The sequence below is a fragment of the Lissotriton vulgaris genome, chromosome 6 (assembly GCF_964263255.1).
Source record: "Lissotriton vulgaris chromosome 6, aLisVul1.2, whole genome shotgun sequence".
Lineage (NCBI taxonomy): Eukaryota > Metazoa > Chordata > Amphibia > Caudata > Salamandridae > Lissotriton > Lissotriton vulgaris.
The window spans coordinates 1,450,840,692-1,450,852,647 of record NC_141694.1 but is presented as its reverse complement, the minus strand read 5'-3'; the positions used below and the strand labels follow the sequence as shown (position 1 = coordinate 1,450,852,647).

The 11,956-nt window shown below is 43.1% G+C and overlaps 1 protein-coding gene across 1 annotated transcript in view; it reads right to left on the bottom strand.

The window, feature by feature from the left end:
• Nucleotides 1-6,508: 6,508 nt before the first annotated feature.
• EXO1 (exonuclease 1) overlaps nucleotides 6,509-11,956 on the bottom strand; it is a 237,624-nt gene continuing 232,176 nt past the window's right edge. Inside the window, exons 13-14 of the mRNA XM_086927581.1 lie at nucleotides 9,488-9,681; nucleotides 6,509-6,913 (exon numbers count right to left, since the gene is read on the bottom strand). Of these exons, the coding sequence (XP_086783707.1) occupies nucleotides 6,772-6,913; nucleotides 9,488-9,681 (336 nt within the window). The 3' untranslated portion in view covers nucleotides 6,509-6,771. The remainder of the gene's footprint in view (nucleotides 6,914-9,487; nucleotides 9,682-11,956) is intronic.

Below are 11,956 nucleotides of genomic sequence, written 5' to 3'. Positions count from 1 at the left end.
TTGGAAAGGCTCCCCAATATTCCAACAACCCCTGCATAAAAAATGGACACTAAACTTCCAACTGTTGCCTCTTTTTTTTTTCAAAATGGCCTTCGCCTTATCATCCATCATCTGTATGCCTCCTTTCTCAGACACATCCTATTGCAAATCACATGCATGTCTGTCATATTCTCCATTACAACTACTAGCTACACAAAGAAGCTAGAGTAAAGTAAATGTATGAAATGGTTTCTGTGAAAGCACAAGTCTAATTCTAACACCCAACATAATAACTACTCACCTTAAGTTTCCAGAGCAACTGATGTCTGGCGTAAAGCACTTCAATGCCTCGACAGGGGTTGTAAGCGCTAGATAAATTCAATTACAATACAGCACACACAAAGGAGGGAACGAAGATCGATTTCTGCGATTTTATCATTCGTTGAGGCGAAACCACACTCAACCTTGTTTGATGGGTCGTGCAACGAGGAAACGGTTTCCAGGTACCTTTAATAGAGCTCCCAATGTTGTGTCGTCTGATTTAATGCAGATACCGCCTACTTGAGACCACTCTATAAACGCGCTCTGAAAACTAAAGAGGAAGCATGCTTCAGAATGAGAAAAACAGCCAACTCCATATCCCGCTCTCTATTTATTTTCAGAACAAAGGCTTTAATTTATTCTTTCCAATGGGGCTTAAAGAGATTTCTGTAGAAATTAAAATGAGGGCGCCCTCCAAATTGAAGTATAGGGCTAGCACAGAATATTTAAATGCTGGTTGTGCATTTCCACAAGCCTCTATCTGACGGGGAGGACCGGATTTTAACAAGCATTAGGGCTTGCCTATGCAAGAGCTAGTGGCTTTGCCAATGTGTTTTGGCCATGTTTTACACCAGCGTGGATGTTGATCAGCATGGATAAGAGTTAGTGGCGTAGTGTGTAAGAGTAGAATGGCGAAGAGTGGAATAGACTGTTGTGGAGTGGCATAGTGTGTAGTGTATTAGAGTGGTATAGAGTAGAGTCGCATAGAGTGGAATACAGTGGACTAGTGTTGAGTGCATAGGTGTAGTGTTGCAGGGTGTAGTGGCATAGAGTGCAGCAGCGTTTAATGTGGCGCTGTAGAGTGTTGTAGCACCGATTAGAGTGTTGTATAGTAGAGTGCAGTGTGCAAAGTGGAGTGAAGAAGAGTAGAGTGGTGTAGATGGAGTGACACAGAGTTGAGTGGCATAAAGTGGTGTAGAATAGAGTGGTGCAGAGTAAGTATAGTGAGTTGAGTGCAGTGGCGTGGACTGCTGCAGAGTGCAGCGGCTCGGAGTTGAGTGGTGTAGAGCGCGTTAGCACAGAATACAGTAGTGTAAAGTAGAGTGGTAGTACAGTTCAGTGTTGCAGAGTAGAGAGCTGTAGAGTGCAGTGGAATCGAGTACCATAGAGTGCATTAACATATAGTAACATGGTGAGGCAGTGGTGCAACGTATAGTGCAGTGGCGTAGAGTGGACTGGTGTAGAGTGCAATGATGTAGAGAGCAGCAGAGTGCAGCAACATAGAATTCGGTGAGGTATCATGCAGCGTTGTAGAAGGCAGTGATACAGTGGTGTAGGTCAGAGTGGTGCATAGTAGAGTGGAGTGGTGCTGAGTAAACAGGCAGTACAGTGGCACAGAGTGCAGTGGTGTAGAATAGAACAGAGACTGCAGGGGCCAAGAGTGGTGCAGAGAGTAGTGGCATGTATGGTGTAATGATGCAGATTAGAGTGGTGTAGAGCTCAGTAGTGGAGACTGCAGAGTAGAGCGCCATAGAGTGCAGTGGTGTAGAGTTCTGTGGTTTAAAATAGAGTGAGGTAGACTGCATTGGTACAGAGTGGGGTAGGGCAGAATGGAGTTGAATGGTGTAGACTGCTGTGGCATAGAGTAGATTGTTTCAGAGTAGAGTGAAGTACATAGGGTGGAGCGGTGGAGGGAGAGTGCAGTGGCATACAGTGCAGTGGTGAAGAGTAGTTCGGAGTGGCGTACAGTAGATTGGGTTAGAGTATAAGGGTGCAGAGTTGAGATTTACAGCGTAAAGTGTAGTGGTGTAGAGTGCAGTGTTGCAGAGTGAAGTACAGTGGAGTTGTGTAGAGTTGATTGGAGTTCCCTGGATTGAAGTGGTATACACTAGAGTCGCAGAGGGTATTGGCATAGAGCAGAAAGGCGCAACGTAGAGAGGCATAGAATGGAGTGGCATGGAGTGCAGTGGCGTAGTGAGTGGAACGGTGCAGAGTAGAGTGCAGAGATGTGGAGTATTCCTGGTGTGTCACTACAGACAATACATTTTCAATTGAAATGACCACTGCATTTGCACATACACACATGCAGTTCTAGTAATAAAACTATACAGCGCACAAACTAACATTTTGGGAAATGGAATCACCTCGAGTATAGATTTGCTTTGATCATCTTAAAGTATTTGCTTCGAACACACTTCTGAATTAACCAAAAATGGCTTTAATTTCTGCGTTCCCAATTCGGATGTATCCTGAAATACTTGCACCAATCTTTTAAATGTTATTGTGTGCTATAAAAAACTCTTTCCTACTCGCATTAGCAATATTGTGATATAAATCCTCTCACTTTGAAGTCAAACAGAGAAAAGCAAATACCAAAATCCCTCGAAAACAGAGCCCAACATTAAACCTGTCTTTGAATGAACAGCAAATGTGACTAAATAAGAACAAGATTTACAGGCCTGGTTACAGAAAGGAGCACTCCTGGAAGAATACAAGGGGAGTTTATGTGAAAAGGCTTTGCTCCATTAGATGGACGAACTCACGCTGGACAGTCGAAAAAAAATAAAGTCAGCAACTAGAAAGCCAGAAAATGGGATCTACAAACCACAAAGCCAATGGTAAGCAATGGGTAGAGTGCATGCATATCCAGGGAAGCTTTCTGAATGCCCCCCAAGATGTCTTTACCAAGCTGCTATCTGGTAGGCTTCGAACTGAAAAAGGCCCAGCACTGCACTCTAGGCAGGCCCGTGTATTGCTGCATCACAGGGGTTTACTCTGAAGGTGCAGGGTTCGTGCACTTCTTCGGCACTATTTATAAAAGTAAACTTTATGGCGTTTCAAACATTAAAATGTTGTTGCCAAACAAGTACCCCCCAGACGTAAAGCAAAATGAGGGGGTACTAGAGCCCCACCCGTTTCACACAGATATAAATTGGCCTTGGGCTACATAGGGGGTAACGGCTAGTAAACAAGGAAGGTAGTGAGGCGGAGGGAAACAAAATACGTTTTTAAGAAAAAAAAATACACTTACCTTCGATCCTGGTGCGACGTCCTCCTCGCTCAGGTCCAGGCAGGCAAGCAGGCAACAACGCAGCAGGACCAGGAAGCTGCAGTAACTAATTCTGGCACTGCTTTCATGCAGCATGAAAGCAGTGCCAGAATTGAAGGGAGCGGCCTCTTTCGCCGCTCCCAAGGGAATTGGACTGCAGCTGCCTTAAGGCACCTGGGTTAGAGAGGTTTAAACTACGCATGTCTGGCCGGCTGTCGCAAGAAGGCCGGCCAAAAAGACATGCGCAGTTTAAACCTTAGTGCCCTGCCTATCACTGCTTTCTGCAGCTGCCTGACTGGCAGCAGCAGAAACCAGAAAAGCCTGGCGCTCGGCTCAGGACGAGGTTTGGAAAAATAAAATGGTAATCAATTAAGTTTATTACCATTTTATTTTTCCAAAACTGTTGAATTTGCAAATACGCATACGCCTTCTTTAACTTCTGAATTTAGAAACTGGAATTCGATCACACGTGAAATTTTGGCCAGTGCTATTCCACCCCCTATTGCGGTTAAGAATGATTCATCTTCATCTGCTACATTAGCACATAGATATAACCTCTTCTATTCATTAATTGATACCCGTGCCCCAACAAAATTATATTCTAAGAGAGATTCTGCACCTTTTAAGAACCTGTAATCAGCAGAATCAAAAGCTCTTAAGCTATCCTTATGTTTCATCAAACGTCAATAGAGGCGAAACTAAAATCCATAAACTAAGATTGAGCGGAATCTCTCTAACCAGGCCTATAAATGTACAATCTGGAAAGCAAAGTCTGCAATTTATTCTGGTATTAAACACCCTTAAGACTTATCGAGCTCTGTAACCAGATTGCTGATTTTTCTGTAATAAAATTGATAGCCGTCTGGCAGCTTGTAGTGTCTAATTAGCGCCGGGACACCTCTTAGCTGGGGCAGCTGTTGCGCTTTACAATTTTTTTAACATAACATAATGTAGAGTAGTGTCTAGTGTTGAATGTCTAATCTTTTGCTCCACCTCAGCCTATTTAACAGTGCTCATTTACAAATGAATTATTCTCCTCTGAGCGATTTCGATTTCACTGGCTTCTTGATGCCCAGTAAGATTTTAACTCCCCACTGAACCTATTACCAGCCCCTTTGCATAAACAATATCTGGAACACAATCCTGACCTGGTCAGAGCAATTATTGATGCCTCTCTCCAGGAAGGGATGGTCCCAGAAATCATGCAACAGCAAGTATATCTATCTCCTCTTCTTAAAAAACCTACCTTAGATACTGACATTTTTTTCCATTACAGGCCTATTTCAACAACTGACCAAATTTGTAGAAACAAACTGCCTCCGTCACCGGACTTAGATAGACGAGCATTCCGGACACAGCCCCAGATTTACTTTGATGTTGGTGCTTGATGATCTGAGATGTGATCTGGATTCCAAAATTACTGCTGCTTTAAGTCTGTTGGGTCAAATAGTAGCTTTTGATACTATAAGCCACTCTATGCCAATTGACTAGACTCACTTATGATTCAAAGACCTGGCCTAGTCTTCGCTTTCAGAATTTTTAAGACTTAGATGACCCCTAATTTCTCATCCACTATTTGAGTCTACATTAAGAGCTTGTTCGCTTTGTGTCTATTCACGCCCTATCTTGTCCTCCCTACTATTCAATCTTTACATGATCCCTCTGCCCAATGACATCCAGTCTTTTGGGTTCAATATTTTTTTCATTATGCTGATGATACCCAAATGTAGAAGATGGCCCTCAGGAAGCAGCTTCTAGTCTGGTACAAAGACAAATTGAACAACAGTAAATTTCCCCCCTAAGCTCCTTGCTAAGTCCAGCCTTAGTAATGAAAAATCATGGAGTAAAAAAAAAAACTGACTCAGTAGATTATTGCTATGACTGATTCTTGCCTTTTCCAACTTCATACAAGCATATACGCCATTTATTCTTCCACCACAGACCTAATGAATGATTTTGCAGAAAGCTGCTTAAAACCTGGCTGTTCTCAGCTGATATTTTGCCTTTACTTTTAGTGCAACTGTGTCTAGTCATTATATTTGTTCCTTCAGTGCCAAGGTTCATTGCTTTATAAATGTTTGGAAATAAATAAATACAAAACAACCTTGTCATTTTTTTGTTTACTTCTATGTGCCTTAAGTACAGCAGGCATTCCCATATGCAGGTCCGTGCTTACTGTGCCGTTGGAACCAAGCTGCACTCTGCTGGTCAGGGATTACTGGTGTTTCCATTCAGAGACCTGGCAGTTCAGGCTGGACGGTTACTACTAGAGCAGGTTCAAGGCTGATATGCATATGGCTGCTGCCCGCGTTGGGGGCATAATGGACAACAAACCTAGGGACTAAATGCGGCAACCAGTAATTACCAGAGGCTGAGAATAAGCCAAGCATTTCAAACATCACTTTGCCGTCCTGTAAATATCAACAAACATCTCCACAAAGAGAAGGGCAGTTTATGAAGTACAGAAATAGATGGGTGCAATCGGAAAACACCTCAGTGACAAGAAGCTATTAAAAATCTATTTCGTGCTGCATTCACAATCTATTGAAAGCTACAGGTTTAACTTATTGTTAACTTCAAACCCAAAAAGTCTTTTATAATAAAGAAAATGAAAATCATGATGTATGTGTGTATGTATATATATATATATATATATATATATATATATATATATATATATATCGAAACATGCCCTCACACCACCATTGCTTAATAAGTGATAATAAGGTATGAAAGTGCTGGTTTCAGTAATATCTGGCTACACCCAAGTAAAAGAAAACAAAACAAGATATTTAGACTATTTAGATTGTGAAATATAACGGTTAAGCTAGTCGTCACCAAATGTCAATGAGTGACAAATATGTGTGAAATATATCTCGTCCCAATACAAATAAAAGGCTCTTGTTGCCTTAGGGTCTTAGTGCAGATGGACTTTGAACATGTGTTTATCTGTAGCCAATTTTAACATCTGAAAAAATCTGCTCTTGAAACCCACTGATAAAGCATTTCAATGCTTCCACTAAACAGCAAATTGCCTGGATTAAATTTCCAAGCTGCTAAATGTTTAGTAGAATTCTGGAGAATTAAAAATGAGAAAGCAAACAAAAAATGGAAACTTGACTTCTGGATTTTAAATTAACAATTATGTCTGCCTACACTACAAAAGCATTAAAAAAACACACTATCGCAATTATCACAGAAACTGAAATAAAATACAAATAGTTTTAAAATATTTTATTAACCACATAGGGAGGGTATTGTGTTGATTTTGTGTTTTATATACTATAAAAAACCAGAATCAAATCAGTTCAGTTTTATTTACAAGAAGCTCATACATTTGTTATACTGCTCTTGGTTTGCAAGTTAATGATGTTGGCAAACTGTGACCACCGGGTGACCACAGGAAACAGGGCAACCAAGGCAATTTCATCTGCTGGTTAGAACCAGTGGCTTTTAGTCAGTCCCATTTACTTGCTAACTGTTCATTTAAAAATCGATCTCTGAACACGGCTGCACTCCGGTTTCTTATAAATGTCTTCTTCGGTTTCGGGAGTAAGCGCTAGGTTGTCTTTTACCGGAGAAAGAGGCTCTGCAGACTTACAAGACGAGATCTTCTCTGAATCTCTGCAAAAGAAATAAGTTAGTGGCATAATTTAAATACATTTTACAATTTCTGTAAAGCTATCTTTATAAAGTCCTATTACCTGGCCCAAGACAGTTGCACGCTAGTTTCAACTACAGAAAGGGGTGCTCCTTAACGGCACTCACACAACAACACAGGAATAATAGGTATCTCTAAATATCAATGAAAAGGCAACACTTCCTTCTATAATTTTAACTAGTAGTTGCGTTTTTGCCACCCTCTTGGATATAAAATTTTAATCGGACAGCATTCAATTACAGCAGCTGCTAACAAATGACCCCACTCTCTAACCCCCCCCCCCCCCCCCCCCCCTCCGGCAGCGACTGGCAATTGTGACTATTTCCTGACATGGGCAAACTGTCAATTTGCAGGAAGCAGGCTAGAAATTTGTGATATATACTTGTGAGAGGGCCATTATTCTAATTCTGCATTAGATGCAATGAGTGCTGTGTGGTTGGCGAATTGTGTGCGGTATCATTCTCAATTTGGGTGATTGCTGCATTCCCCTCCGTTAAGTTTTGGCCCCAATCTAATAGATCACTCTCAGCATTATCGTCTGTTCTAACTGCTCTAGGGCGGCACTCCAAACCCGCGCAGATCATCCCTCCACCTATCCCAAGTAGGGGAGGGGGGGCGAATCAAGTGGATCGCTATCAGCCTCTTCGTCAGGACCAGTCCCAACATTGCAAGTTTATATCTTATCCTGGTCCTCTTCGTAGGTGTTGGGAGTACACCCAGGATTCATTGTTTTATGGAGGGTTCAATCTGCACCGCGGTTGCCGTACGAAGAGATTGTATCACCCGATTCATGTCTTCTGGGTTTTCCTTGGAACAACCCTGGTGGTGTTATGCTATGCTTTCAGGTACTAACATTTCAAGTTTAGCAAACCCATTAAGGTAACAAAAGTCCCTAAAAAGCTCAGTTTCAGCAGATGGGATTGGTGACGTCTACACATAAGACAAATGGACAGTAGACACTTCTGAATATGGTGAGCACAGCCAAAAATAAGACAGAGTCAGTATGCCTCAGATGCAGGGAACGTACAACATCAGTCTGCAGTTCTGAAAACATTTATATAAAACTGCACAGAAGAACTAACACACAGTAAGACAGTGAAACAAGTACTTGGGATTCGAATGGAGTTTCAAAGAAAGCTTATGAGAACACCGAAAACATCAACGGAGCCAGGGATGTCTTAACTGCTTGGAACAAAAAAAATATACTAACAGGCAGAAGGTAAGGTCTGAGTTTTTGGGTAGGTTTGTATATGTGTGTCTATATAAACATATTTTCAGGGCTCATCCTTGGCCAGTTAGACTTTCCTAAGCCTATTTTATAGTGCAAGCTGAACCAAGGTAGCGGACCCCACTTCGATCGGTAGATAAAAATACAAATGTATTTTTGCGTGAAATACCATTTTGACAGGAAGCAGCCCAGCAGCAAATAGCAGCTACTGGGCCCTCCAAAAACGAAAAAAAGTGTAAGGACCGTGATGGGAGGAGGAGCAATGGAGAAGCTGGGGGCAACAGGTAGTGGGTGGAAAGGAGAGGGAGCAACAAAGGCGCTGAGGCCAATGAAGAAATACAAATTAAAAAAAGAAAAACCTAGGAATGGTGGCCAAAGCAATGGACGAGCTTGGGTGTGGGGCCGACGGTGTAACAACTGGGAGAGTGCATGGGCGGGAAGATGCATGTTTGAGAGAAACAGCAAACAAAGGAAAGAAATAGAAAACACCTGCACTCTAACAGAGTGCTGAAACACAAAGAAAAAAGGTTGTTCCCTAAATGTGAGCAGTGGAATGATGCCAGTCAGCCAAGCAAAAGGTTAGTTTTGAAGTAATACTCAAAGGAAGGGACAAACACAAGAAGAGGGAGAATAGCACTCGAATAAGAATCAAGCAAATGAGTGACAATAGAGACACCAATGATAAGCCATGGGCAATTTTTAAGTCCACCACAGCATTTTCGTATGGTCCACAAGAGGACTTTTGAACTCTGCTAATAGTTGTTTGGTAGGTGAAACCTATAAAAGTCCTTTCAAATACATTCCCAGAATGCTACAAATGTTCCCTAGTGCGAGTATTTTGGCTGTTCACCTTTGAGCAGGTATCTTTACTGCAGACAAGCATGTTGCAAGGCAAGAAAAGCCTACTCGCAGATACCTTCTGTGGAATTTCTTTCCAGCATGTGCTTGAAGAATATATGCAAACAGCTTAAGCTCATCCATAACTGCATGTAACCCTATCAGAGGACAACAAAATGGTCTGCCTAGAATATTGATACACGTGGAACTGATAAAGCACTGGCCTAACTTTTCATATAGTTTGGTGGTAGAAAATAATACGTCAGTATAAGCAGTAACCGTACAAAGGGTGGTACAGTAAGAAGAAAGTGAGGGTGAGCAGATTTATGGCACAAAAAGAGAAAAAGCTTCAGAAACACAACAATTATCTCGGGGTCAATTCTGAGTAACGTTGCAACACCACATCTACCTTATTCCTTCTTGAAAAAAAGAAAATGCCATGCAAAAATACTTGTACCACAGACAGACTCACTTTTTAAATCCAAATTGTTTCCAAAGTTCATTGATTGTGATCTGGAGCCCAGGTTTATTTTCGTTATTCCTGACATTTTTCTTTTGAGCACTTAGAGACTTCTTGCTCAACCCGCTGGCTTTTGCCGGAAGCAAAGGCTTAAGTTTAGTGGCGAGACCGGAGCCCACAGACTTCGACTTTTGTAGGCCTGGCACCTGTGTACATGAAACAGAGCATCATATTGCTTAGGAATGATTTGAAAATACAAATACATTATATGAACCAGGTACAATTACTTGCACATACATTACCTAAACTTCGTTCTAGCAATTCCAGCTACCTAACCATAGTAACCAACTGCCATTAAATAATTCGGTAATCTGATGACATGTGTGTGATAGTGTTAATGAATATATTAAAAGCCCTTATTTTTCAGGCGGCTTTCACTTGCAATTCTGAAGATGAAGTACAAGTTACATACCGTCGGTAACGATGTATGTGCTAGAGACTATTCTAGCCGCAGATTCCTTAACGTAGAATTACCCCCAGGTGCGAGGCTGGATCTGGAAAATTTTCTTTGCCACAGAATCTCTGCACGCCTGGGGCAGTACCACATGACTCCGTCCTGACATCGTCCGCGGGCGTGACAGCGAGGTCACATAAGCCCCACCCCGGCGTGCTGACATCAGTTTGCTTCGGAGAATTTTTCCGCACCACAAACTCGGAGCCATCGCAAACAAAACTGTGAGAGTATGGGAACAGTGTGCGAAAAAGCAGTATAACAGAAAAGGGAGGAAACGAAAGGTGAGGAACAGCACCAGTTGGAAAAGTGCCAGGCCCTGTGGCATTGAAAGCCATAGCAGTGAAAGAGCAGAGCACCGCTCTGAGGAGCAGCCTTGCAAAGCTAAGGCGACATCCTCCCTGGAGGCAGAAAAACATGTGAAAAACATCATAGCAGATGAAAGAAAGTCTGCAATCACAATCCACAACAGTGAAGGGCAACAAGTCCGGAACAGATGAGTAACGGCAAATGACCATAAGACAACATAGGAGTGCTGAGGGAGATCAGGGGGAGCCTGAAAGCTGAAATTAAACAGCTGGAAAGGTCATAATCACGATCCAAAGCCGAGCAGCCTACCTGATATCAGAACCAAACTTTCCGACTATCAAACCTTGGCAGAAAGAGAGGTACGCTACCTGGGATGTGAGGCACAAGTCCAAACATACGGGGAGGCAGACCGCCCCCGCATGACACTAGCTGGACTGCTGCGGAAACCACACGCCTCGACATACGTGTCCAAACTGATAGACAGTAAAGGTCAAGTGGTTACTGTTGGAACTTCCGGCCCACTTAGGGTAGCATGGCGCAGAGTAGGAGGACTAAATCCAGAAGGCAATTGTGACGTACTTGCGCAAAACACACTACAACACCCCAGCGCAAACCCACCAAAAATGACACCACACCGTCTTTGTTAAATAGAAAATAGTGAGGCTTTATCTCTCTTGTCTTAAAAAAGGGGAATGAAGGTTCCAATGTTTAATAAATTTGGACTTTGAACATTTCACTTTGGGATTAATTACATTAATTAAACAGTACATTGCATTTCCTCACAGTTGTCAAAGCACCAGGTTTCCAAATACATTTAGCTAGGCAATTAGCAGGTAAGCACATCACACCTAAATCAGTAGGAACATGTTGCAGTTTAAACCAGTTGGGTAGGTACATTGAATATTCCTGTAGTAGAGCAACCGTTTTAGAAAGCATGTAAATAAATGAAATTCTGTTTTAGCAGGTTTTTGCATTAATTTGAATTAAGCTGGAAAAGGCATTTGGATCAGAGTCACACCGGTTTCTTATTCAGAGTGCGCTGTCTCTGTCTCACTCCTGCGCAAGAACAATGCTTAGGGAGGCTTTACTTCCGAGGTGGGATTGAAGTCTGGAACCCATTCTTTTGTTAGTCACGTTGTTATCAGAGAGTGAATTATCTTAGGTGCTTAGTTCTTGGCACTCCCCCGTTCCTTATAGATCCCCCTCCCTGCACAGCTTCCCTCCTTCAGGCCCACCCTCCGCTGCGTGGTCCCCAGATACCTCTGCGCATGTCCTGCGCCTTTGTTACACCGTCCTGGGAGCAAGTCTGCGGCCCGATTTTCCCCCTTCCTCCCGCGCATGACTTGACACTTCACCGGAGGTGGGGCAGGGGCCGCAGCCGAGCCGCGATGTGAACTCCCCAGAGGCCTTGCAGCGTAGGGGCCTCCTTGTGCACTCTCTCCCGACCCACCAGGGAGTCAACTCGGCCTTTTGAAGGGCCACAGCAGCTTCCGCTTCAGCGAGGAGCTCCGGCTCGACGGAGAGAGGTAACGCGCTAGGCGGGAGTCCGGTTGCTAAGCGACCCCGCCCAGCGTCTCTCTCCGAGCAGGCGTCACTCCCCTTCTCCTCACTCCTGGCGCGGGAACCGCTCGGCCTCGCTCACCTCAGAGAGGGCGCAAAGA